Raw genomic sequence first — 26977 nt, forward strand, 5'->3', positions numbered from 1 at the left:
AACATGGAGCCCCCGAATTCTGTCAACACTTGATTCCTGTTTCATTGGAAACGTATCTCGAACTATTAAAACTCTTTTATTTTTCTTTTTTGGGTCACACCTGACGTCGCACAGGGGTTACTCCTGGCTCGTGCACTTAGGAATTACTCCTGGCAGTGCTCGGGGGACTCTATGGGATGCTGGGAATCGAACCCGGGTCGGCCGCTTGCAAGCCAAACGCCCTACTTGCTGTGCTATCACTCCAGCCCCAAACTACTAAAACTCTTACAAAAACCGGGCACACTTTAATGTGCCTTATTAAGTCGATGTCTTGGAGTTTGGGGCCATCCCTGGATGTGCTCAGGGCTGACTCTTCACACTGTGCTCAGGGTTCCCTCCTGGTAAGGCTCGGGGAATTCTGTGGGGTACTGGGGTCAGCTGCATGCAAGGCAAGTGCCTTCCCCACTCTGGCCCTGGGGTCAATCTTGAAGTGAGCTAAGCCATTGGGGTCAATCTTGAAGTGAGCTAAGCCATTGGAAGACTTCACCATCATAAGCGCTCACTTTCATCCTACCTGCCGCAACTACAGAAAAAGAAAAAAAAAAAAACCAAAGTCCAGGGTGGTTGAGGGAGTCACTCAGCGCCCAGCTTTGCTCAGCCAGCCACGGTCAGCCCGCTCGCCTGTTGCTAGCCGCGGTGCTGCCAGCAGGCAGTGGCATGCCTGAGTCTGTGTCCTCATAGCTGTAACAGAGAGAAGTGAGGAGAGTGACTGCAGTGAAGCTCTCCTGGTGCCGCTCTTCACCCCAAACAGCTGCGTCCTGCTCCCCTCCACCCGCTCTTGACTGCAGGTTCAGGGGGGCTGTGTATATAAGGCCCACAAGGAGGCTCTGAGCATTTGGGGCGGGCAGGGGGCCGCCTGACGTTTCATCTCTTGGCTGTGGCTCCTCTCGCCGCCTGAAGGCTGCTTGCACACTGCATCAAGCCTCCCGCTCCTTCCGCCCGCAGCTGCTCCCAGAATCTGAGGGAGAGGGGGCTGTCAGGGGAAGCCCACTGGTCACATGCCGTCTTCTCTGTTCATTCCACAGAATCGCACCGTGCTCCTGTAATGAACCTGGTGCTGTGGTGAAATCCTTCCCTGCAGTCTGAGCGGGGCGTCCCAACAGGTATGTGCGTGCTGGGTGGTCCTTGTTCCGAGCCCCCTGCTGGCTAGGAGCCGGCCCCCAGGCCTCTGTCCCTGCCACCTGCCCCCCAGAGCCCAGAACCGAGGCAGCTCACTGCTTTGCTGTCTGCATGGCGTTGGTGCCTGTCCTTGCGGCTGTTCATTTTAGCCGCTGGAATGTGATTTCTCCGGGCCAGTGCTCTTCAGCTGGCGTGACGGCTGGTCTGGGAACAGCTGTGCAGAGCACGGCGCAACACCTGGTGTTAATGACCTGGGCACTGTTCCGCAGTGCTCCGATGTGGGCAGGTTTTGAGGAGTGGGTGAGGTTTAAAAATTCTCCTTTTCATGTCATTTTACTGCCAAGCTTGAGCCTCTGAGGAGGGTGGGCCGGGGGGGGGGTTGGGGCGCTGAAAAGCCTTGAAAAGCAGCCTGCAAAGGATCACGGAAGCTTCCGGGTGTGGTTTTCCTGTTAAGTTCATGGAGCTCATCTCTTAAGTTTTAATTCTCCGCTTTGCTCTTAAAGTTAGGAAAACGAACATACTCTACTAAGGTGAGTATTCGGATCTTCCCTTTGCAGACAAGGATAAGGAACTGAACCATTTATGGAAGGGGAGATTTCTGAGCTATGTCCTGTGCTTGTCTTATTCAGATTCCGTCCACAGATTTTACTGACTCGCTGAACCCATCTTTTAACCTTGGATGAGGATTTTTGCCTGTGGGCACTTTTTCTTGGCTGTGGAATATAAGGAGCCTCACTTTACTTTTTAAGGTAAATTTTAAAAATACTCAGCTTACACTGAAGATCCTTTGAAAAGACTTTTTGTCCTTTCATATGAAGGGGGACATTTGATGTCTGTAAACTGATGGTATGTAAATGTATAGATCCTATGCAGTTAGCTTTTGTCAGTGGGAAATAACAAGAGGGTCGGTAGAATTCTCTGTATTATCATGCAATCTTAAGCACCACTCTACAACTGATTTAGAGATGTTCATGCACATATTAGCTGTTTCAGCAAATTACTGTGCTCAATGCAGGTGTGAAATTAGAAAATTAACCATATCTCCAGGCATGTGAGTCTACCGTGCCCCAGATTTGTTTGATCAGAATAATGGTACAATTTAGGAAATCCCTACATCCTAAAAAGAACTAGCAAAGTTCTTTGATAAATTTAAATTTAAGTCTCACAGACTGGGGAGATAGCTAGCATGCCTGCCTCAGATATGCAAAGCCCTGGGTTTGATCCCTGACACTGTTAAAGAAATAACGTAAACCCTAGGTCTCAGAATTTCCAAAACTTAATTTGGTAAATGCGTATATCTAACCATCTGGTTTGAGATTGTTACGTTGTATTATCCGGTTATTTGCTGTAAAGATCCTAATATTTCAGTGCTATTCAATGAAACTTTGTGAGTAGTATGGCAGCCTAAGACTTATTAAAATGGGGAGCTAAATGATAGTCGAGAATTGCACCCATCTCTCCCCCCCTCTTCATCCACCTTTTATGTTTATGTATCGTAAACATCGTATGAAAAAACCAACATGGATTGGGGGGGACTGGGGACAGGTCCCCAGTGCTGGTAAGGGTTTGGATTCCAAGAGCCCAGCAGTGAGGTAAGTGGAGCCGTAGCAGCTGGGATCACAGGCAGAGCGTGGTGCCCGCGGGACAGCGAGAGGGCGTGTGTGTGAGCTGAGCGAGTTTCTGAACGACTGGAACAGTGAGCGGGGAGAGCTGAGGGAGGGAGGTGTCTGGGGCAGTTTTGCCTTTGATGTTGGACTTAGGGGATGGGAGCGATAGTACAGCAGGTAGGGCGCTTGCTTTGCACATGGGCGACCCGGGTTTGATCCCTGGTGTCCCGTATGGTCCCAGTGATCTGCCAGGAGTAATTTCTGAGTGCAGAGGCAGGAGTAACCCCTAAGCATCACCAGGTGTGGCCCCAAAGGAAAAAAAAACGCAGAGCTGTGTCTCTGGGGATCCATTAAAGGTCGAGGCTTTGGGAGCAGAGCCGTACTACAGTGAGTACTTGCCTGCAGTCGATCCAAGTTTAAGCTCTGCCACCCTGTATGGTCCCCAAAGCCCACCTGGCATAAACTCTAAGTTTGGAGCCAGGAGTAAGCCTTGAGCACTGCCGGGTGTGGCCCACAAAAGAATGAGGCTTTAGATGACACTTTTCCATGTCAGTCAGAGTAGATGCGCTGGTTTTGGTTTTGTCACTCTTCCCGTAAGTGGAAGTCACTTAAACAGGAATGGAGAAAATTGCTGGAGCGATAGCACAGCAGGTGGGGCATTTGCCTTGCACACAGCCGACCCAGGTTCGATTCCTCCGTCCCTCTCAGAGAGCCCGGCAAGCTACCGAGAGTATCCTGCCCGCACGGCAGAGCCTGGCAAGTTCCCCATGGCATATTCAGTATGCCAAAAACAGTAACAAGCCTCACAATGGAGACGTTACTGGTGCCCGCTCCAGCAAATCGATGATCAGTGAACAACAGGATGACTGCTACAGTGCTACAACTGTGTCAAAAAATGAAAGGTTTTGATTTCCTTCTTCACATTTCAAGTTAGTCAGGCACTGGGCCGAGAGCAGTAGTTCGGAAATGAAAAAAGTTTCCCAGGTGCCGGTCCTTTCATCACCTCACTCTTCCACTAGCCGATGGACATTGTCTCCACTGTAGTCATGACTGGCAGTAACGGAAAGGAGCCAGTGAGAGGGTGAAAAGTTGCCGCATGTGTTGCCGGAATTGTGCAGTATGTAGCAGACTTGGGGGACCCTCACAGCACAGGTCACTGGGTCACTGTAGCATTTCCCCAGGAGGCAGTCAGATCGCTTCCGCTGCAGTGATTTTTCTGAATTCATCCCGGCAGTGTTGTTCATGTCTTGATTACCTTCCCTTTCTTTCATGCCCAAGCTCATTACCATTTTTACGGAAGAGCGGAGCCGTCCAATATAGCTGCTGGCTCTTTAACTCTCCAAATCGGACGAAAGTTAAAATTCAGTTCCTCACGCCTCGCCACACGCGGCTGGTGGCTGCCGCATTGCATAGGCTAGCCAGGGAACGTTTCACCGTCGCGGGCAGTTCGCTTAGTTGTACTCTAAAGGTTGTTTGTGTCTACACATTTGAGGCACTTAGTCCTGAAACGGCACTAAGGGTAAGGCGTACGTGGCTTCAGGACGGCTGGGAAGAAGGGAAGACGAGCAGTGTCAGAGGAAGGGTTTGCCATGAGTTGCTACTGGGTGAAGGCCCTGGCATTCCTTCACATTGTTCTCATTACTCAGTGCACGTTGGTGTTGTCGTGTTCAAGATTTCCACAGTAAAACTAACCAGACGTCCCAAATAGAAGCCCCCCCTTTCAGCAGCTCCTGACAGCAGGCGTCGGTTAACAGACACCTGAACTCTCGCTCCCCGTGGGCTGCCGGTGGCTTCGGAAAGTGTTTGATCCTGCCGAGGGCTTCCCCTAGAGGGTAGGGCTAACACCTGCTTCTCCTTTCAGGCGCACTTCATTCTCCCTTGAAACGCCTGAGCAGCAGCACACTTTCATAATTCTCTCCGAGAGTCGCCCAAAGAAGCCTTAGGGGTAGGATAGAGCTAGATGGAGCATGAAGGACTTCCGGCAGCAGCGCCTAGGGGCCGTTTCCTCGGGGTTAGCCCGTGTTGGCTCCCAGCCAGAGCTGTGAGCTCTGCCTCTGCTTCCCTGCTTCGCTGCTCCTATGGTGATAGCTTCGGAAGCGAGCGAGAAGAGGGTGAAGAGAAAGCCCTGGCGCTGGAGGAAAGGCAGCAGCGAGCACTGTCATGGCGCCAGCTAGGCCGTTTGGCGTTGTTACGGACACTGGCCTCCTGACGTCTCTTGCTGCATCTCTCACACACGGTGGCAATGCTTATTGTGAGGAGAGGGGCGGAGAAGAGGAGCCTGGGCTTTGGAGCTCACATTCAGCCTAAGGGCTGCGAGTTTCAGCTGAGGCAGGGAAGAGCCAGCCCCTGGCTCTCGGGGCTTAAGCGTAGGGCGGCGGCGTGTGCCTCGCTGCGCCCGTGCAGAAAGGAATCGGGTCCCGTGTTTTCTTTCCTTTGCGCAGCACTACTGTAGAATTCTGGAGAGCCGCGTGCAGGTCCGAAGGAATGTAATATGCTCCTGTTGTTTCTATGTTACAGGGCTCTGAAGTCTTGATCTTGAGACTAATAATGGCAGGAAAATCGTCACTTTTTAAAGTCATTCTCCTTGGAGATGGTGGAGTTGGGAAGAGCTCGCTCATGAACAGATACGTGACTAATAAATTTGATACCCAGCTCTTCCACACAATAGGTGTGGAATTTTTGAATAAAGATTTGGAGGTGGATGGACATTTTGTTACCTTGCAGATCTGGGACACAGCCGGCCAGGAGCGGTTCCGAAGCCTGCGGACGCCCTTCTACAGAGGTTCCGATTGTTGCCTGCTTACTTTCAGTGTCGATGATTCCCAAAGCTTCCAGAACTTGAGTAACTGGAAGAAAGAATTCATATATTATGCAGATGTGAAAGAGCCCGAAAACTTTCCTTTTGTGATTTTGGGTAACAAGGTTGACATAAGCGAACGGCAAGTGTCCGCGGAAGAAGCCCAAGCCTGGTGCAGAGACAACGGCGACTACCCTTACTTTGAAACAAGTGCAAAAGATGCCACCAATGTCACAGCAGCCTTTGAGGAAGCAGTTCGGAGAGTGCTGGCTACCGAGGATAGGTCAGATCACTTGATTCAGACAGACACAGTCAGTCTCCACCGGAAGCCCAAGCCTAGCTCCTCTTGCTGTTGATCGGTAGAGGTGGCCCGTGTGTTTTAACCAATTCACACACACACACACGGAAGTGAGCACGAGGTAGAGAAGAGAGTTAGCATTCGCAGCAATGGATCATCTACTCATACATGAAACTAACCTATATTGCTGCTTCATTAGTGGGTGGGAGAAGGGACACATCCACTTGTGGAAGAATTTATTTACTCAATATTGACACCTTACATTTATAAATTGTCAAGGTGGTCTAATGTTTAACTTAAACATGTAAGTGACAGAGCTAATGAATGAAAATGACCAAGACTTTAATTAAAACACTTGAAGATTCTAGAAGTTACTGGTTTCTTTTCCTGGGAAAATGGAGAACTACTTTTTGTATGTGTATATTTTTATGTAATTAGCATTGTATTCTTGGTTGGGGGGGGTTCCCTGAAGCAATAATGTTAGATATTAGAGATTAAAGTCTAATGCATTTCCACTGTGGTTATTTGACTGGTGTCTTCATTCTTACTTGGGGGCAGGGGATTGTTGCCACACCAAGTGATGCTCAGGGTTTACTCCTGACTCTGTGCTCAGGGATCACTCCTGGTGGGCTCGGGGGACCATATGGGTTGCTAGGGACTGAACTTGGGTCAGTTACATGCGAGACAAACACCCTCCCTGCTGTACACTGTTGTGGCCCCTCCTCATTCTTTTGAAAATGATTTAAGTTAACATTTCATCATACCTAGCAGCAGAACTGATCTCACTTGTAATCTTGCTTCATTTCTGTGCCACACCTCCCATGCCCTAAATTTAGATGCTAAGCTCATGGCTGTTGGAGGAGATCCTTGGCATCAGACTTTGTGAAAGTCAGTGGAGATGTTTTTATCTGGTCACCTAATGAGTGAATGTGAACAAAATTGAGTGATTTGCTATCAAGGATATGTGTGTGTGTTTGTTGTTCTAAGCTTGCTGTGGGCAGACATACTGATCAAACAAATTGTGGTTTTTCACTGATTGTATGTTGTGCCTTTGATGGTGATCTCATATTTTAGAAGCAAACCAGTGCCCGGGCCATGTGTTAAGAAAGGCAGAAACTCCTCAATGGGAGAGGTAGGCCATCAAAGAACATGCTGGTAGGGTCAATATTTTTAAAACCAGAGATTGAAAATTCTCCCTGCCCTAATGGTTACCATTGGGAAACACTGAAAAAGAATATCATTCCATTCCAAAGCTAAGCTTTCGAAAACCTGATTTCCTAATATGCAATTTTTACAAAAGCAACACATCTTAATGTTTCAGATTTGGGGAAATAAAATGACTTCAGATTCTAGTCTTAGAACTATAGTTTGTTTTTTATTTTGTTTTGTATTAGGAACAAACTGATGCTTAGGGCTTGGTCCTGGCTCTGCACTTCAGGATCCTTCCTGGTGGGCTTGAGGGAATCATATAGGGTGCTGGGGATCAAACCCAGGTCAGCCACACGCAAAGCAAATGCCCTACCTTCTGTGCTATAACTCTAACCCCCCAGAGATGAGTTTTTATTACTCATAATTTTCACCAGAAGTCATCCAAAATCCAAAATAAGGATATACCATTTAAAAAAATAGCATGGGGCTGGGGAAAATCTGTTACGTGGGCTAGAGAGATAGTATAGTATTTAGGAGTCTCCTTGCACACGGCCAACCCTGGTCCAATGTGCCACCCCGGCACGAATATCATCTCTTGAGCATTGCTAGGGGTGAATCCCGAGCATCACCAGGTGGGATTCCCAAACAAAATTGGTGTATACAAAGCAACATTTTTTGCTTGTAGATTTTTTGTAAGGTGGGGTGTTTTGTTGTTTTGCCATATTGGGATTACACTTACACGTGTTCTTGGGTCACATCCTAGGCCCTTGGTTTTTGTGTATTTAGGGGTCACATAACTGGTACTCAGGGACTGCTGCAGGCTCAGCACTTGGGGTTACTGCTAGCAGTGGTCAGGGGAGTGTGTGATGCTGGGGGTCGAATCTGGACCACTAGCATGCAAAGCACACACTCTAATCCTGTGAGCACCCCAGGACTTTAAAAAAAGTGTATGTTTTTTTAGGAATTGCCATTGCAATATAGCTGCACATATTTCCATTATAGACCACCTCCTCTTACTAGCTCTATGGATATTTAATAGCAATTAAATTCAAACTTGCTCTTTTCTTTGACATTTATCATTTGTTTATCAAAGTGCTTTTCTCCCATATGTTGGTCAACAGTGGTCATTGGGAATCAGTAGAGTTTTTGAACAGAAAATAGAGTCATATAAGCAAAAGGGACAAATACCCTTTTTAACTCAGTGCCTTTCCCCAGAGGCAGCATCCATCAGTCTCTTGGGTAGCCATCCGGATACCAGTACATGAGCAAAGCATAGTAGGTGAGTTTGCAAAAGCTGTCATACAAATATAGCCGGGGGCCTTGAACAGTGTCTCATGGTCGGTGGAGACTTGATGTCCTAGATCGCTGCTGGTACATTTACTTTCCCCGTGTGCCATGCCATGGTTCACAGATGATCTTTCCCCTTCTTGGTGTCTGCATACAAATTTCCTCCCTAAGGGCATAAGTCAGATTGGACTGGTGCCCACCCTAAAGGGCTCAAGGTAATATTTTTTTCTTTTTGGGTCACACCTGGCAATGCACACAGGTTACTCCTGGATCTGCACTCAGGAATCACCCCTGGTGGTGCACAGGGGAGCATATGGGATGCTGGGAATTGAACCCGGGTCGGCCGTGTGCAAGGCAAATGCCCTACCCGCTGTGCTAAAGCTCCAGCCCCCCAAGGTAATTTTTAAAGAACATCTCTCCAGTCACTTTCTGAGCTGCTTGGGAGCTAAGACCTGAACATTTGAAAGTGAGGGCACCATTTGTCCCACAGTACTTGCAGACTGCAGTGATAGCACAGCAGGTAGGGTGTTTGCCTTGCAGAAGCCGACCCGGGTTCAATTCCTCCATCCCTCTTGGAGAGCCCAGCAAGCTACCAAGAGTATCCTGCCCGCATGGCAGAGCCTGGCAAGCTACACATGGGGTATTCGAGATGATAAAAACAGTAACAAGTCTCACAATGGAGATGTTATTGATGCCTGCTCGAGCAAATCGATGAACAACGGGATGACAGTGCTACAGTGCTACTTGCAGGTACTTACAAAATGTCATTCTGATATTTGCATAGATTTGAGTAAATTGCGTTTGAAATGTTTAGGCATCGTTTCAGTAACGTGTCAGTTAAGTATCCAGGGATTAAACTGGTGTTCCAACAATCTAGTGCCAGCAGCACAAAATAGTTAAGGCAGAGACTGCTGGGATCCAGCCTCCCAGGGAGACCTACAGGGGTTCACCGGACAGGCTAATCAAAGGGACATGGTGTCCAAATGTGACTTCAGACGCGAGCGATGCCTGACTGGATGCCTCTGCCTTCAAAGAAACTGATGCTGGATGAAGACACCAAGCAGGGCTGGGGAGAAAGTACAGGGGTTAAGCCACGTGCCTTTCTTCTGGTTGAACCCAGTTCAATCCTTGGCACCATATGGTCCCCTGAACACCCTGCTGCCAAAAAAGGCACTTTAGCTAGCAGCAAATTATAATTGCAAATCTGATGATTCTTTAAAGAAAGCTAAAGGTGCTTTGTGTTCTTTTTTATTGAATCAACTTGAGATACAGTTACAAAGTTGTTCATGATTCAGTTACAGTGTTGCAACACCATCACTTGCTCCACCAGTGCACGTTTCCCACCACCAGTGTGCCCAGATTCCCTTCCACCTACACCCCCAACCTGCCTCTATGGCAGTCACTTTTCTTCTGTCTCTCTTCCACTCTCCCCCTCTCTCCTCAGCACTCCCCATTTTAGGCACTGTGGTTTGCAATACTGTTCCTGAAAAGGTATCATGCATATCCCTTTCCCTCCTTTCAGCAGAGATTCTTGCCTACATCATATCCAACTATCACTGTCCCAGTGGTCCCTTCTCTGTCCTAACCGCACCCCCGACTTGTGGCAAGATTCCTACCATGGACAATTCCTCCTGGCTCTTGTTTCTATTGTCTTTGGATATTCTCAGTAAAAGGTGCTACCCACATGGAGGAGACATGGGCAAATGGTGGGGCGTCATAAAGTAGGTGCAGGATCCGCTCCACAGTGCCGGTACTTCTTTGATGAAGTATGTTTCCAGGCCACTGAACACAACCTTTGAGACAGTTCAGTGTTCAGAAAAGGCCAAGTCCTGATCCGAGCACAAACGTTCATTTGCCAGTGATGCGAGCATTCCACTGTGCTGTGTGTGGAAGGTGGCAAAGTACAGTTCCATCAATGGTCTCGTGAAAATTTCTTAGTTCAGATTAAAACAGCCCAGATGTTGCCAAAAAATTCTTTGCGTGTTATGTTTTTCTACAAACTGGTGTTAAGCTTTCACAGTAGCATTATGATACCTGGATGGCAGTTCTCTGATAATACCAGTGTCTGATGGAGTAGTTGTGTCAAATAGAAAAGGGACCACTACACAGTTGGTCCATTCCAAGTATTCCCCACTCTCGACTGTCAACCAGAAAGTGCTGAAATGATGGAAGAGCCAGCCAACAGATGGAGCACAGGACCAGGGAAGGGAAGGAAAACCGGATGCATGCCTCTTATTTGGATCACCTTGGAAATTGTAGGTTGCAAATTTGGTGTTGGCCTTAGTGTGCTCAGTGGAGCCTGATTCCCATGTTGTTCTAGTGTTCCGAAATCGCTGGCGATGTCAATTATCAACTACACCAGATCTAAGCCCTGCCAGCTCTTAACCGTTTGTATCAACCCCCTGATTTTCCCTTATACCAATCCTGGTAGGACTGGAGTGATGGCATAGTGGGTAGGGTGTTTGCCTTGCATGCAGCCAACCCGGGTTCGATTCCTCCATCCCTCTCAGAGAGCCCGGCAAGCCACCCAGAGTATCCTGCCCGCATGGCAGAGCCTGGCAAGCTACGTGTGGTGTATTCGATATGCCAAAAACAGTAACAAGTCTCAGAATGGGGACGTTACTGGTGCCCGCTCGAGCAAATCGATGAACAACAGGATGACAGTTCTACAATGCTATAGTGTTACCAATCCTGGTTCGGTCGTAGGCCCAGTACTAGTGCTTTGTACCCCGCAGGCTTTTCCATTGCAGCCCACCTCTGAGGTCCCACCTGCCCGTTGCCAGCCTTGTCTGGGAGGTCCTTCAAAGACACAGCCACGTGCCACCGGTTCCCAGCTATAGTAACTGTATGGGGCCTGCCTCTTGGCCTGCGCCACCTACATAAGCCTGCAGAACAGGTTGGTTTGTTTTCAGGACACTGCTGTGGTTGGTGCAGATGCCTGGACTCCAAGCACAGACTTCCCACCCTCCCTCCTGCCTTCATTCACACCAGGATAATGAGGCAATGAAATGGATTCAGGTGTTTGCGATCGCCATGGCTGAAACCCGCCCCGATCTGTGGGAGTGTATCTTTGCTGGGATCCTGAGGTGCTCAGGCCCAGGTACCAAAGCCTGGGCCCTGGTGTGAGCGATCTGGGCTCTGCACAGTGGGGTGAGCCATGCATTCGCCTGTGGACTTAGAGTAGGCAAACGGGACTGCAACGTTGCTGGGGTAAGAAACGCTCTGAAAATTCAATACTCAACAACCATCATCTTGAGCAAACATCTTTATTGAACAAGTCAAATAAATAGGAGGGGTAAAAAAATGAGGGCAGTGACTACCCAGAAGGAGATAAAAACAAAGTTTTATTTCACAAGCTATTCAGAATGGAACAAAATCCTTCCAGTGTGCACGTGCCCAGGAGCGAAGATAATGCCCGGCTACATTACTTGCCTTTAAAAGGACATTTAGTATGTCACACTAAGTGTCCACACATTTTACAGTATACATACAACAAGATGAATTTTTGTCCCCTCTGGTGTATAGCTTAAAAGGCTGGGTGTAATGGTAATGTAATAATGCAAGCTTGAAGAAAAGTCTCTCACTGTAATTCTCAAAAGCCTTACAACTTGTTTTGCTAATACAGATCTTATGAGGTTTATTTCATCTTTAGTTGACTGGCTCTGGAGAAAGAATGTTAAAAGCATACCAAGTGCGGCCCAAGCAATGGTACAGTGAGGGGGCTGTTCGCTCCCTGGTACTCCACATGGCCCTCCCAGACCGCAAGGAGTGATCCCTGAATGCAGAACCAGGAGGAAGCCCTGAGCACCACCAGGTGTAGTTCAAAAAGACAAAAAGAAAAAAGAACCTACTAAGCTGCTTTGGTCGCAGCCTCCCATCTTACAAAAAAAAAAACAGGTTCAGAACTCAAGAATGACAGTGTCATCACTGTGCCCAGTGTCACCCGGCCACACAAAAAAAGCTGCTTATTCTGCATCCCTAGAGACTGCTATTATGTAGGCTTATATATATATAATAGCAAGTATATATATTTGCCCCCAATATATATACATATATATGTATATATATATATTTGGGGGGACAAACCAGCAGTGCTCAGGGCTTACCCCTGGCTCTGTACTCAGGGACCACACCAAGTGGTCCTTGGGGCACCATATGGGATGCCAGGGACCCAACCTTGGTGGGCCACGTGCAAGGCAAGCTCCCTGTCTGTTGTGTCATATTGCTCTGGCCTCTGTTGATACATTTTTCAAATAACAGCTCTATAGCTAAACCTGTGTATATGCCAACAAACCTATTCTCTACTGTGAAAACTTATCTGCCTGCCAATCTTAACAATGACATTTGTTTCTGGGTCGTTAATACATCAAGCACAAACTAGATGAATCTAGAGAGTACAGACTTATGCTCACTTCTTAACATTAAAGATATTTCATGATTAACGATTAAAAGCTCTTTATAAATAACATTCATTGGCAAACATAAAACTGCAGATAATCAAAGGAAATGGAATACACTACTTTAACATACAAAAGAAATTTCATTAAGTTTAAATAAAACTCAGACTACAACAACAACAAAATAAAACGTTCTTAGAGTGTTTTAATCAAATTACTTAGAATGTGCACACCTTTTAGGTCCACTCTATCGCAACACTGTTTACTTCTGAATTTTCCAGCATTTAGCTTAGAAGGTGTTTCTTCCCAAGAAACTGAACTTTTCGGTCAAATGCACTTGATCGTATAGGAGAATTGGGTTCGTAAAATGGATTCATAGCGAACTAGGAAAGAAGAATGGTAACCTTGTCAAAATAAAGCAGTCAACAAATCGCAGGTAAGCATAAAAGGAAACCGTCTGAAAGATGAAGAAAACACATTTCAAAATATACTTTTCACTGAAAAGATTTCATCACTAAATAGTGATATTCTCTCAAAGAAATTGCCTTTGTGTTTTTCTTGAGAAGTAAAACTAATGGTGGATAAGGAGGCCAGAACCATAGCATAGTGGGTCGGGTATTGGTCTTACATGCAGCCAATCCAAGTTCGGTTCCTGGCACCCAATATATTCCCCTGAGCCCACCAGGAGTGATGCTTGTGTGCAGAGCCAGTAATATGTCCCCAAGTGCTGCCAAGTGTGGTCAAAAAGAAAAAAAAACCTCACAAACAGCAAGCAAACTAACGGTGGGATGATTAGGACTGGCTGTCCATGTAAGTTATTCCATTTCAGGACTTATCTATGTGAAATATGAAGTTCTATTTTTTTTTCCTTTTTGGGGTCATACCCAGCGATGCTCAGGGGGTAACTCCTGGCTCTGCACTCAGGAATTATTCCTGGCAGTGCTTGGGGGACCAAATGGGATGCTGGGAATTGAACCCGGGTTGGCCACATGCAAGGCAAACTCCCTACCTGCTGTGCTATCGCTCTAGCCCCTGAAGTTCTAAATTTATAGTTGGTAAATATTAAGCTATAAGCTATTAGTTCTAATGGTCCTCTGGCTACATGAGCTCAAAACCTGCAATATACTTAGAGTTAAGAAAGTTTTACCACACTTCTATTAAGAGTTAGTTTTGAGCGGGAATGTTTCAACAATAAGGTGTTTTTGTTCTGTTATTTCTTTGGTGCCAGGAATTGAACCCAGGACCTCAAGCATAGAAGGCGCTTTCTCCTTTTGCTAAGCCATATCCCCAGCAACACTTTGGCTTTTAAAACCTCCTTTAACATGGGTATATGGTCAGTTTCTCAGTCATGAGTGTTATCCTGACACGTGAGAGAAAATAAAAAAATACTAAATGGAGTCACTAATACAAAAAGGAATTTTCATTTTTTTACCTCTTAACTACCTATATGAGGGCGAGCTATTTGTTGGTGTTGGTCTGTTTTTTATCTTCTGAGGTAGTTTTGCAATTAAGGGAAATATAAATATATAACTCAGATATTTTGTCTAGCAGTGCCAGGGATCAAACCCAGGTCTCATGCATTCATAATGCATAATCTTTACCATTCCCTGGCCTTTTCCCAGTTTCAGTGAGAAATAATTGGCATCCATCACTGTTGATGTTTAATGTGAATAGCTTAACGCTATGATCAACATATAGTGAACTGTTAGCATAATCCACATAGCAACATCCCATTGTCTCATATAGATATAATAAAAAGGAAAACTATTTTCTCCATGTGGTGAGAAAACCATGTTTAGTATCTGTCCTACAGACTCTTTTTTTAAATGGGGGTAATACTGGGTTAGAAGACTAGGTTTCACATGTAGCCTCTGACCTCAGCAGGGGACAGATGACACCATCAAATGCCCCCGCACCAAATGGCCCAGAGAGGCTTGATGTTCTGATCTGCTAGTTCTGATCAATAATACTGTCATTGTGCTGATATGCAAAATGGTATCCAAATTCATAGCCCTTAAATTATTAAGAACATGCTGCCATTAGCAGTGCATTTTAGCCACTGATGTCCTAGCATTTTTTAAAAATTTTTTCCAAATTGGTCGAAAAATGCGGGCAGCACTCTCCTGCCTAGACTATGTGAATCGCCTCCTGGCCGTTTATGACCTATGTGCATTTCACCTACCTGGAAAGTAGATGGAAAACATTTCAGATGAAAATGAGGAAGCAATGTCCCTACCCGTAGAAGACTGCTTCCTTCTCTTTGTGGCTCCCTAATCAAAGCAACTATATGCATGAAAAGGGGGAATATGAATCCTGTTTCAAAAGAACTCTAACTCCATGTAACCTGCTGGTTAAGACTTGTTCTTGAGGGAGCTGCCAGGACAGTCCTGGGAGGGGAAGAGCTGGCTGGCCTGGGAAACAACGGCTCCAAGACAGCTACTTCTACAGGCTCATTTCCAGTCACTTGGGACCCCTTTCGTGATCAGATCTACGGGTAGGAACATACCTTTATGTATAAATCATAGACATCGGTAAAGAAGTTCTTTATTCCATCCTCCTGTCTTACATCATGCAGCATGATGAATCGCATATGTGAAAAAATTAAGGTATATAATCTTAGAAGTGAGAAACGGACCCAACCACTTGATACAACAGGCTTCAGATGGATCACATGCAGTGTAACCGGCAAAGGGAAAGCTGAATCGGGCAACTGGGTTCGGAGTGCGGAGAGCTGAGGCGGCAGCACGGACTTGGCCTGTGGGAGTCCAGGTTTGAACTGTGGCACCGCACGGGCCTCCCACCCCCAGGCACAGCCTCGAACGTTGCTGGGTGCGGCCCTCAAACCAAAAGCAAACAAGCAAACTCCACAAAGTTGGGTGACTTTTAAAGAGAAAAATGATCTGTGTTTGTAAGTCAGAATAGAACTACAGACCCAGGGCAAGCAGCAAAGCGACGCCGGCATTGAAATGGACCAGTCTAGAAAGCACAAAGCATGTGGTCTTGATGCTAGCGGTGATGACTTGAGAGACAGGACCCTATGGGGTAGGAAAAGCTAAACTGATGTGCGGACTTAGTTTGAGATTTATGGTAAAAGTTCAGCTGGCTTCTTTTTTCCTTTTTGGGTCATGCCCGGTGATGCACAGAGGTTACTCCTGGCTTTGCACTCAGGAATCACTCCTGGCAGTGCTCAGAGGACCATATGAGATGCTGGGAATTGAACCCGGGTAAGCCACGTGCAAGGCAAACGCTCTACCTGCTGTGCTATCACTCCAGCCCCAAGCCCAGCCGGCTTCTAAACTTCACCCCCGAGCACAGAGAACTGAGGGAATCTGTATCTCCTGCTGTGTTTATCGAAATAACTGCAAGTCTTAATATGAAGTAAACTTAATTGTTCAATATGAATGAGCAGCAGGAAAAAGAGAAAAGCAATATGAATGCTTGTCACCCCTGAGCGATTTCTCAGTATAGTGTCAGACAGTGTCTCCTTGAGTTAATCCCCCGCGTGAGAACTGCGTCCATTGAAACGCTTTACCTCTGTAAATCATCAATCACACCTACGTACAGTCCTATACCTTGAACCCCATCAGATGTTCTACAAGTATGCTAACAGCTCTGAAATAAACAGGCACTTTGACCATCAAAAGAAATAAAGAAAGAAAAAGAACAATACTAAGGAAAATCATCTGGATATGGCTCAACTAACCCTTAGTATTCCATAAGACCTGGTTTTGAAATGATCTGCTTAAACATAAAGAAATAAAATCAGGGATGGAGCGATAGCACAGCGGGTAGGGTGTTTGCCTTGCACGCGGCCGACCCGGGTTCGATCCCCGGCATCCCATATGGTCCCCCAAGCACTGCCAGGAGTAATTCCTGAGTGCAAAGCCAGGAGTAACCCCTGAGCATCGCTGGGTGTGATCCAAAAAGCAAAAAAAAAAAAAAAAAGAAAATCATTTGCTTGACATACCCCCCCTTAAAAATAAAAAAAGTTGCTGCATCACATGGCACTTTCCCACCACTTTACAGCGCCCAGACGCAGACCCTGGCAACTATGTGCCCTGCTGTTCCAGGTCATTCCCCTGACCTTTCCTGAGGCCTCTTACTGAGCAGTAAGGATATGACCTGCAGTCACAAAGGCTGAGACAAACCACTCGTTGAACTTGTCCACAGTTTTCAAGTACATGTTGTTTGACAGCCACATATTTTCATCCACAAGGTCGAGTGCAGCATGCGCTATGAACTGGTTCAGGTGGCGATGGTCATCCTGGAAGACAGCGTGAGGGGTAACGTTTCCTGACAGCCAGCGGGAACCCTTGCCTTGACCGGGCTACTGTCAACTAGTAAATGACCATTGACTGCTTTGACCAGATTACTGGTGTGAGACTTCGCAAAGTGCTTCTGTGCTTCGCATCAAAGAATACTTTGAAATTTGGGATCAAAACGCAACAGCAATGATCAATTATTTTAGGAAACGTGCTCAGGGAACTTTAAAGGTAAAGGTTTTTTGCAAGTGTACAAAGGAACTCACCCAATTCTAAAACCATATGAGCATGAGGAAAATGAATTGTTAAGGGAAAATTGCTAAGGAAAACTGTAGGTCCTGCTTCCATGCTCTCCGCAAGTTCACAGGCTACCAGAGGAGAGGCAGAGGGTGTGGTGATGGAGATAGGGCAGCAACTCAGGCAGGTGAAGGACAACCCCAGAGAACAGGTGCTCAGGGCTTCAGTCTGATGTAGGTCTCTCAGGTGGATGATCTCCTAAGGCAGGGGGACCAAGAGTACCAGGGAGCCAGGCTCAGCCCACCTGCGCACGGTTTCCTGTGTCAGTAGCAGCGGGGGCTCCTACTGCCAGAAGTGGGCACGAAGGGCAAAGGAGCAAGTAGGAATTTCCTGCCGTGACACGGAGAGGGAACTCACCACCATATTCATACACATGGTCCCAGAATACAGGTGTAGAAGTCAAAGAGTCTCCCCAAAGTTCTTAAAGTCCTAACTCCAGTACCTCAGGAGTGTGGTCTTACTGGGAAATCTGGTTGCAGATGTCACTAGTTAAGCTGAGAAGACATTAGTGGGTAGGTCCTTACTCCAACATGCTGGTGCATTTATTAAAAAGAGGAAATTTGGTGAGAGACACCCATATGTAGAACGCCATGTGGAGACTGGACCTATGAAGCTACAAATCAAGGAACCACCCGATGCTGGGTCAGAGGTCTGGATTAGACCCTTCCCAGGCAGCCTAAGAGGGGCCCCAACCCTGATGAGGCCTGGGCCTGACTTCTGGCCCCCAGAACAGAGACACAAAGTTGGTTGTTCTAAGTCACCCATGTGTGGTACTGTCACAGTCGCCTCAGGAACACAGTGCCTTGCTGACAAAGCTGTCCCCATGACTGGCTGCCAGTCAGTTGCCCGGGACTCTTTAACAGGGCAGAAGCAAATTTACTTGACTCCCATTGCCATGGTGAAGCTAACTTCATCTTCAGAGATATGGGTTTATTGTGTATCTGGCTCTAGGCTCTGGTTTCCATACCTTTGCATTGATAAGTATCGTCTGATCTTTGAAGATCTGAAGGAAATGCAAGATGCTTTAAGAAGGTGAGTGGCATCAGAACTGGAATCAAGTCCTGGGACAAAGTGTTTCAGTATGCATGACTTTGCCAACCACCCGCAATCAGGTTGCTGCAAAGCATTCATTGCTACAGAGGTGCTTCAAATGAAGTTTTATTTATGTCTTTAGTTTTGGGGCCACGGGGAGCCACTTGGAACAGAAGCAGCTGCGTGGACCTTGGGCGAATTTCTAGGAGGCAACTGCACGGGATTCAAACCCATAGATCTCTTCTAAAGCCCACCCACAGGTTAGAAAGGCAAAGGGCATGGCTTTCCTAGCGAACGGCCACCAGTTATACTCCCCAACTATAACCCATAAGATCTATCTCCAAAGTAGCTCCACATAGTTACAAAGGAACACCAAAATGGAAGGGAATACCCTAAGAGGGGAAAGAAGAGATCACCACCCCTGGACTGCCACAAGCACTATGGGAAGACAGCGCAGAACCCCACCATGAGTCGGGGGAGGAGGTTAGGAGCCCTGAAGCCCCTACATGGAATACTCACATCAACATCTCTCTGATAAAGAATTCAGAGAAAAAATGCTGAGGATGTTAAATGAGCTCAAAGAAACAGTGGAATGGCTAGCCAGTAAATACAGGGGGAAATGAGAGCAGAAGTAAGAAAACTACAGAAATGTCAATTAAAAACTTGGTAGAGGAAATGAAAAACTGAATGTGTGCCCTCAACAGTTTAATGACAACAGGCAAAGACAGAATCAATGAGCTTGAAGATGTGCTCCAGAAAGCATACGGACAATAATAAAAGCTGGGAAAGAAGACCTCAAAATAGTTTGGGGGCCACATCCAGCAGTGCTCAGGGCTTACTCCTGGCTCTGTGCTCAGGGGACCATATGAGACACTGGGGATCAAAGCAGGGTCAGCTGCGTGCAAGGTCAGTGCCTTAACCCCTGTACTATCTCCCTGGGCCCCCAAACAATATTTTAATAATCATACAAATATGGAAGAAGAATGAAGCAACATGGGGCAGGTAATACCTCAAACGTTTCTATTGTATCTTAGTGACAAGATCCCAACAGCTGAAATGCATCATACACTAGAGACATTCTGCATCTGGATTCACTTCTGGAATCAAGTGCTGCCTTACAGGACATTAGCGCTTGTTTGGGGAGACTGGGAGAAACTGGGCACAACCTGTTGGCAAGATGCCAGGAATGCAGACTAAGGGAGTCTGAGGCTCCGTTGACGCCGAACTGCCACATGTTCTTGAACCAACCTTGTTCTGGCTCCATTCTTGACAAGAGTGGGGTGGCAGCGTGGAGAGGAGAGCACGCCCCCCCACCCCCCGGCCAGGCAGCGCAGCGAGAAGTCACTGAACACAACCAGGATGCAGACTCACTCCGGGAACACGAGCAGCAGTGAGGGAGGCAAGTCTACCGCTCCCTGACGGAAACGGATCTTTTAAGATCCAATGAGAACCCATGTAGGAAATGAAAAGGTGACTCGCTGGGACAGAATGGGCACCCAGGGTATTGGGAGGCTGCAACGAGCACTGTTCCAGGGCACTGTGCATTCGGCTGTGCTCGAGGATCAGTTTCCTTCCTCCACAGCTCAGTTCCTGTGAATTGAGTGTCAGGGGCAGAGACCCGGAGCATCCTGGCAGTGTGTGCTCAGTAAGCGCGTGCTCTACTACGGGATGAAGAAACAACACGTGACATTCCCCACTGGGCTTCTATTTCCCCGTGGGAGGTTCTGGATCCCCCATGGGCCCAAATCTCTTCTCGTCCTAAAGCACATGCAATTCTGGTGGACTACAGTAAGGCGAGATACCTACTTTGGACTCAGCTTTTCCAGGTGGCAAAAACTCCATTTCAAAAATTGGATTATCGTGATGGCCAACAATAACAAAGTAGTAGCTTCCAGACATCCTTTTTAATGTAGCTTTCCTAATGGAAAACAAGAAATCGTTTGAGTACTGATTGCTCGACGCCAAAAGTGATTAACAGGAAGACTAACATTTAAAAATTGTTACTGAAATCCAACAGTATAAAGGCACAGGGGCCCTTGGCATGCTTCCTGGGCCCCCAGCCTAGTTACGCAGCCTGTGAACTAGAACCATGATATACCCAGGACACATCCTGTAGAAGCTGACACACTGCTATAGGGATACTTTCTCATGGAAGCTAGAAGACCTGTCAAATTAAATCCTAAACGGACAGCCTTATGATGGGAACATTTGGAACATCCCACTCAAGGGGCACAGTGCCTGGTGTTGGGTTCACCTGCGATCGAACCAGTTAGCATCAAAAAATAAAAACCTGAAATAAAGAACTGTGGGTGAGCAGGGAAGTCCAGTCTTAGGGAACATGTGACTGAGGCGTGCCAGGAGCGCCTGCAGACTCCAGCACACACAACACAGGAGAGTGCGGACACCCACTTGTTAAGAAGGCAGCAGTGTGTGGAGGAAATGAGGGCCCGCTGGTAATTGCCCTCCGGGACGGGAGAGCAGACAGGAGAGGCTTTGGACAGGATGAAGGATGCAAAATAGAAAATGGTATTTGGGGCAGGGCTTCACTCTACAAGTGCCCAGGTGAGCAGCTGCAAGACAGGACACCCGCCCTCAATGCCGAAACCTACTCTCTGCCATCATTTTTTTTTCTTTTTAGGTCACACCCGGTGATACTCAGGGCTGAGTCATGGCTCTGCACTCAGCAATTACTCCTGGTGGTGCTCACGGGACCATATGGGATGCTGGGAATTGAACCTGGGTCGACCACGTGCAAGGCAAATGCCCTACCCACTGTGCTACCGCTCCAGCCCCACTGCCATCTATTTTTTTTCTTTTTGGGTCACACTTGGCGATGCTCAGGCGTTACTCCTGGCTTTGCACTCAGGAATTACTCCTGGTGGTGCTGGGGGAACCATATGGGATGCTGGGAATCAAACCCGGGTCAGTCCCGTGCAAGGCAAACGCCCTACCCGCTGTGCTATCTCTCCAGCCCCCTATCTGCCATCTTCTAGAAAAGACCGAAGCCTGTTCTGGAGGAAAGACTACGGAAAGACCTGAACTGTCACACTAGAGAAGCAAAGATAAGAAAACTAGAATGGAAGAGAGCTGTGATGGAATGAGAAGAATAGTTCTCAAGAGAAAGTGAAGGAAAGAGGAACTGAAATGTGAAAGTTTAACAAAGCCAGTGCTATTCATTCCTGCTGGAATAAGGCTCATGGCTGGAGTCTGCCAAGGGGAATGCTTATGTCCTTCAGCGTAAACAAGCCTGGCAGGAGTGGCCCTGAGCACCAAACCAGGAGTAAGCCCTGATTACCATTGGGTGTGACTCCCAAACAAACAAAAATTCCATTTAAAAGGGAACAGCAGCAAAGAAAATACATAGATAAGGAAGATCTTCCACCACATACGCATTTCACTAGCAAAGCAGCAGCAGAGAAAGAATGCGAGAGCAAAATCCCACCCCCCTCCGCTCCAACACTCACCCTTCTCTGGAGTCTCTGGCCAGAGAGAAGCAAACAGAGAAGGGAAGGCAGCACCTCAGTGTGGCCAGAGCACAACCCCCAGCTATGCAGAATCTGAGCTGCCAAAAAATGTGATCGCCCCAACCTCCATGGAGGGGTCTGACAGTCTGGGCATGAGCAGAACACTGCCACGCGCTCAGCACAGGGTGTCGAGACCGGCCCGTGCCTGGGGGAGCCAGTCTCGACGTTTTCAACCCTTTGGTGTTGTGAAACAGCCGTGGTCCACACAACCACCGCAGCAGAATGCCAGGCTGTCAAGAAGCAGATCTTTGTGGGTGAGCTGCAAGGTTAGAGACAGCTACAACCTCCTGTGTGGCAGCTACCGGCCGCTAATAAGGACCTGAAACCAGTGGATGGCCGGTGGGTCAGCAGTCCTGAACTGACCGTGCAGTTCATTGCAACAAATGGACACTTTGTAGCTAGCAGCCGGGGCAGTGCTACTCTTGGTGGATGGTTTCAAACTTCGAAGTTCTGGGAGCCCTGCACCTTCTTCCACCGGGCACGTGGCCGCAGAGTGGGGACGAGGGGCACACTGACGGTGTGTGCACGGGGCTGCCCATTTTTCCATCCTGGAAATGGGGGTGCTCTGAGTCTCCCAAGGAAAAACTAGTCTCGATGTGCTGAGGTCTCGGCACAGAATGTGGCAATAGGTTAAAGCGGGAGCTAAGGGAGCCAATGAGAGAACCAAGAATGTTCCCGAATGTCTGTGGTGGTCACGGAGGATTCGAGATGCTGCGGCCATTCCCCAGGAGAGGAAGGCGGGGAGGAAGAGGCATGGAATGGAATGGCTGCTACCCAGGCCCGCAGCCCCTGCTCTTTACCCCTCGGCCCCACCGCAATCTCATGCGACTTCACATGCCTCACCACCAGCTGCCCCTAGAAGAGGGGGAGGCTCAGGAACATCCAGGTGGGCCCAATGGAAGCACAAGGCACTTTCAATGAGAGGAAGAAGGTGCGCGAAAAAGGTCAGGGGCAGACGGAACACCAGACGTCCGCTCTGGCTCCGGAGATGCAGGAAGGAATCGGGTGGTTTGAGTGGCTTCTAGAAGCTGCAAAAGACAAGAAAACATTCCTTCTAAGTGCCTTGTGGAGGAATACGGCCCAGGAGGCTCCTAGTCCTGAACATTCAGACAAAACCTTGATGGTGTGCCTAAGCTGCTGAGTTTGTGACCATTAATTATGGCAGCAGTAAGGAGGTACAAACCTGACAAAGCTATTATGTCACTTTAGGTTCCACAAATGAGTGCAGTCATTCTATGTCTGTCCCTCTCTTTCTGGCTCATTTCATTTAGCATGATATTCCATGTCTGTCTACTTGAATGCACATTTCATGATTTCATCTTTTCTAACAGCTGCATAGTATTCCATTGTGTAGATATACCAAAGTTTCTTTAACCAGTCATCTGTTCTCAGGCATCCAGGATTTTCCCCCAGATTCTGGCTATTGTAAATAGTGCCACAATAAATATACAAGAGCAAATATCATTTCTACAGTACTTTTTTTTTGCATCTCTGGGATATATTCCCAGAAGTGGTATTGCTGGGTCAAATGGGAACTCAATTTCTAGTTTTCTTGAGAAACATAACAGAATAGGAGACTAACACCTAAGGATAGTAGAGACAAGGGCTAGGAGGATTGCTCCAAGGCTTGGAAGCCAATCTCATGTGCTGGAGGAAAATGGAGCTGGGATAGAGAAGGGACCACTAAGTAAATGATGCTTGGAGGGCTCACTCGGGATGGGAGATGCGTGTTGAAAGTAGACTGTGGACCAAACATGATAGCCATTTAGTACCTGTAATGTAAACCATAACACCCAAAAGGAGAGAAAGAGCAAAAGGGAATGTGCCTGCCACAGAGGCGGGGAGGGGGTGGTGGGAGGGACACTGGGAACACTGGTGGTGGAGAATGGGCACGGGCAGAGGGATGGGTACTCAATCATTGTATGACTGAAACGTAATCATGCAAGTTTGTAAGTCTGTAACTGTATCTCATGGTAATTCATTAAAAGTAAAAAGTTAAAAAAAACCAACTAAGTGAGAATAATGAAAAAAAAACTAACAAAGCTGACAAACCTGCAAGTTGGAAAAGGGGGAAAAGTCATTATTGGAGTGTGGCAAGGGTGGGTGGGCCGTGGTGCAGCAGGGGGAAACAGCAGTGAATGGGAGCAGGGAAGTGAGCCGGGCTGCGGCCTATCTCACAGAGCCAAGCCCACCACCTCCTGGAGCCGCACACACAGTGGCACTCGGCGGGGGCCACTCTCCGGATAAATGCGGCAGACCTGGAGTTGTCCCTGGGCTCATTGGACACTGAAATGAACTTTCTTTCCCTTTTTTATTTTATTGAATCACCGTGAGATAGTTACAAGCTTTCATGTTTGGGTGACAATCTCACAATGATCAAACACCCATCCCTCCACCAGTGCACATTCCCCACCGCCAATATCCCATGTATACCCCCCCCTTTCACACTCTCCCCCTGCCTCCATGGCAGACAATATTCCCCATACTCTCTCTCCTTTTGGGCATTATGGCTTGCAACACAGACACTGAGAGGGCATCATGTTGGGTCCATTATCTACTTTCAGCATGCATCTCCCATCCCGACTGGTTCCTCCAGACATCATTTTCTTAGTGATCCCTTCTCTATTCCATCTGCCTTCTCCCCTCTGCTCATGAAGCAGGCTTCCAGCTATGGGCCAATCCCCCTGGCCCTTGTATCTTACTGTCCTTGGGTGTCAGCCTCATGTGATGTTATTCTATACTCCACAAATGAATGCAGTCCTTCTATGTCTGTCCCTCTCTGACTCATGAAATGAACTTTCTGAAGGCTTCAAGACAGAGGTCCAGGGTTGTGCAGAGGCTTCAGCGAGTGATTACCAGCATCTTTGAGAGAAACTGGTAAAACTAAGGTCCCTATACGAAAATCCTCCACCACAGACTGCTGGCTTGAATGGTGGAAACGGCCACTATCCCTCCATCCTGGCACCCCTTTATGCAGCCAATAGGTGGTCGGTTTCTCCACAGGCACCTTAACTCAGCAGCTTCCTCCAGGCTTCATAGGTCAGGGTGGGGAACACACGGCCCAAGTATGCATTAAACCCACGAGGCCATGGGGTCTGACCCCAGTCCGTGATGGGACAGATCTGGATGTTTCTCGTCAGCTGCCCGTGGCCCATCTGCCTATACTGTCCAGCTCACAGATGGTGTTCTAAATATCCAGTGGCACTGGGAAGAAAAGAAGTTCCCACCCTGCCTCATTAGAAACCACATGTCACCTACAACAAAGCTCTACAAAAAGGCTATTGGCAAATGCAACTCTAAGCTGGACTGAGAGAAGACCATGTCCTCTTCACTAATGGCATCCTCTTTCGGGAACATCCTCAGTTCCGGAAACTGCATTTGCAAAGGATCAATAGCAGAACCCTGCTGGGGGAGGGAGGGATAAAGGATTTGCAGAGGCCAGGGAAAGCTTTGGAAACAAGACAAGGTATTGAAGGATCTGCAGGTAAGAAAAGGGCAAAGGAGACGTTGCAATCTCGTCTCTGTGCCAGGAGCTTTAGGGGAAAGGGGATTTGTCTGCGGACGCAAATGGCTCTTCATGGGCAGGGGTAATAATTTACTGTGCCTCAATTTTGTCCTTGAACTTAGATCTTCGATCCACAGCACAGTCACCTGAGAGTCCTTAAATAATTAACGCCTTAATTGTTTTCTTTGCAAATTTCTCCCTGCCTCCTTCTGCGTGCAGTTTGTCCACCATCTAAATGCAACCCATAGAGGTCGTTTTGAAGTGGAGTTTAGATACAAACTCGCAAGGTGCTTCAGAAGTTACTTTCCCCACAACTGATTCCCTCATCCTCAACTCTTTCTTTTTTCTAACCTTTACCTGGAATACAATGTATCTTCCTTCTGATTCAGTTCTATCTGGCTACTTTATTACCGCTTCTCGGTACTGTTTCCATTGATCCCGCCATCCTCAATTCATTTTTCCTTTTTCTAAACTTGAGCTGGAATACAATGTATCTTCCTTCTTACTCAGTTCTGTCTGACTACTTTTACTACTGCTTCTCGGCGCTGGTGCTTTTAGCTTCTTGGGGACCCGTCTCACCTTTGGGGACTAATGCTCAACCTTCTCCCCCTTGCTGCAGGGGCAACCAGGAGCAATCCTGCATCACAAAGGAAGCTGAACACCCTCAGCAACACCGTGTCTGGTCCCCAACGAGTGGGTGCGTTACTATTAATGCGCAGAAACCGGAGCAGTGCCCAGAACAAATCCAAAAAAGGCCGAGGGTTTTCCGATTCCCAAGGGGGAAACAAGGGCGCAGAGAGGAAGCCGAACGAGTGGAAGGCAAAAGCAGTAAAGATCAAGCGTTTGGAGCAGGTGCCTCCGGTGCAGGTCAGTCGATTGCAGGGTCGCCCCAGCAATCGACTGGGGTCTAGGAGCAGGGCCAGCCCTGCAGCAGCCGCAGACCGGGGCGCCCCGTCCCCCCTCCCTACCTGTTTTCTGCAGCGCCCGGCACGACCACCCGTTCGGTGAGTTAGGAGGGGGGGAAGCGCGCTCGCCAATTTCCCTTGTCACAGTCACCCCGGCGGTCCCGCGGCTCTGCGATCGCATTCTCGCGAGGTAGGGGCAGGGCTTCCGGGACGGCCGTGGGGGGGGTGGGGGGAAGGGGGGGTGTCCGCGCACGCGCCGTAGCGCCGAGCTCGGCTGCAGCCGCTTGGGCCGGGCCGGAGGGCGGGCCGCGGGGCGCACCCACCTTGCAGCCGTCGCGCCGGGACTTGGGTCCCTGCAGTCGCCTCTCGGCCCGGTTCCGGCGCACTCCCGAGAGCTCCACGTGGGTCACCAGTCCAGGGTGGGGGGGGAGCAGCGTCGCCGCCTTTCGTCCCGGATCTTGCGTCGCAGGCGAGCGTGACGCGCCGGCCTCTATGACGGAGTCGCTGTGTGAGGTCAGAGCCCCGCTCCAGGCAGCCTCGCCGGGCACTCACTGTCCCTCTCGGGGTGGGCTCGGCGCGAGCCCATTACCTGATGGCGCATAGAAATGAGGACTCGGGCGCCCAGGTAGACGCCCCAAGCGCTGCCCCGCCCGCCCCGCCGCTCCGGCGCCTCCAAACAGGCGGGAACGGAGCCCCTGGTGGGACTTTGTTAACGTACCAGCCCCCCGCCCCCGTCCCCCACCCGCACCTGCAGCACCC

General features: G+C 48.3%; 3 protein-coding genes across 8 annotated transcripts in view; 2 read left to right on the top strand and 1 right to left on the bottom strand.

The window, feature by feature from the left end:
- Positions 1–907: 907 nt before the first annotated feature.
- Positions 908–6384, top strand: RAB9A (RAB9A, member RAS oncogene family). Of its 2 annotated transcripts, none has more exons than XM_055123213.1 (3): positions 908–1142; positions 1788–1907; positions 5283–6384. In XM_055123213.1, the coding sequence occupies exon 3, from the start codon at positions 5313–5315 to the stop codon at positions 5916–5918; it is 606 nt and encodes a 201-aa protein (XP_054979188.1). In that variant the 5' UTR covers positions 908–1142; positions 1788–1907; positions 5283–5312; the 3' UTR covers positions 5919–6384. The 2 variants fall into 2 exon arrangements, with proteins under 2 accessions (XP_054979188.1, XP_054979189.1); XM_055123214.1 differs by having other exon boundaries at positions 1801–1907.
- A 5162-nt stretch (positions 6385–11546) lies between these two features.
- Positions 11547–26680, bottom strand: TRAPPC2 (trafficking protein particle complex subunit 2). 4 transcript variants are annotated; one of them, XM_055122383.1, is made up of 6 exons: positions 26542–26680; positions 22647–22836; positions 20091–20202; positions 16809–16957; positions 15200–15281; positions 11547–13076 (listed from the first exon to the last, which is right to left on the bottom strand). In XM_055122383.1, exons 3-6 carry the CDS (start codon positions 20181–20183, stop codon positions 12978–12980), a joined length of 423 nt encoding a protein of 140 aa, XP_054978358.1. In that variant the 5' UTR covers positions 20184–20202; positions 22647–22836; positions 26542–26680; the 3' UTR covers positions 11547–12977. The 4 variants fall into 4 exon arrangements, with proteins under 4 accessions (XP_054978358.1, XP_054978357.1, XP_054978356.1 ...); XM_055122382.1 differs by lacking the exon at positions 26542–26680 and adding an exon at positions 26282–26420 and having other exon boundaries at positions 22652–22836; XM_055122381.1 differs by lacking the exon at positions 26542–26680 and adding an exon at positions 26282–26420.
- Positions 26571–26977, top strand: part of OFD1 (OFD1 centriole and centriolar satellite protein) — a 42678-nt gene continuing 42271 nt past the window's right edge. The window contains exon 1 of one of the 2 annotated variants that reach the window (XM_055122380.1): positions 26571–26731. In XM_055122380.1, coding sequence (XP_054978355.1) covers positions 26711–26731 — 21 coding nt within the window. In that variant the 5' untranslated portion in view covers positions 26571–26710. Of the gene's footprint in view, positions 26844–26977 lie in introns of both variants that reach the window. The other variant, XM_055122379.1, reaches the window with a different exon arrangement.

Source organism: Sorex araneus, chromosome X (genome assembly GCF_027595985.1).
Source record: "Sorex araneus isolate mSorAra2 chromosome X, mSorAra2.pri, whole genome shotgun sequence".
NCBI classification, from domain to species: domain Eukaryota; kingdom Metazoa; phylum Chordata; class Mammalia; order Eulipotyphla; family Soricidae; genus Sorex; species Sorex araneus.

Bases quoted from the DNA above. Each gene is read 5' to 3' on its own strand.
- RAB9A (XM_055123213.1), top strand. From the start codon at position 5,313: ATGGCAGGAAAATCGTCACTTTTTAAAGTCATTCTCCTTGGAGATGGT.
- TRAPPC2 (XM_055122383.1), bottom strand. From the start codon at position 20,183: ATGTCTGGAAGCTACTACTTTGTTATTGTTGGCCATCACGATAATCCA. The intron at 16,958-20,090 runs GTAGGTATCTCG...GCTGTCTTCCAG, and splicing joins CTGGAAAAGCTGAGTCCAAA to GATGACCATCGCCACCTGAA. The intron at 15,282-16,808 runs CCTTACTGCTCA...TTTTTCACATAT, and splicing joins TTTGTGACTGCAGGTCATAT to GCGATTCATCATGCTGCATG.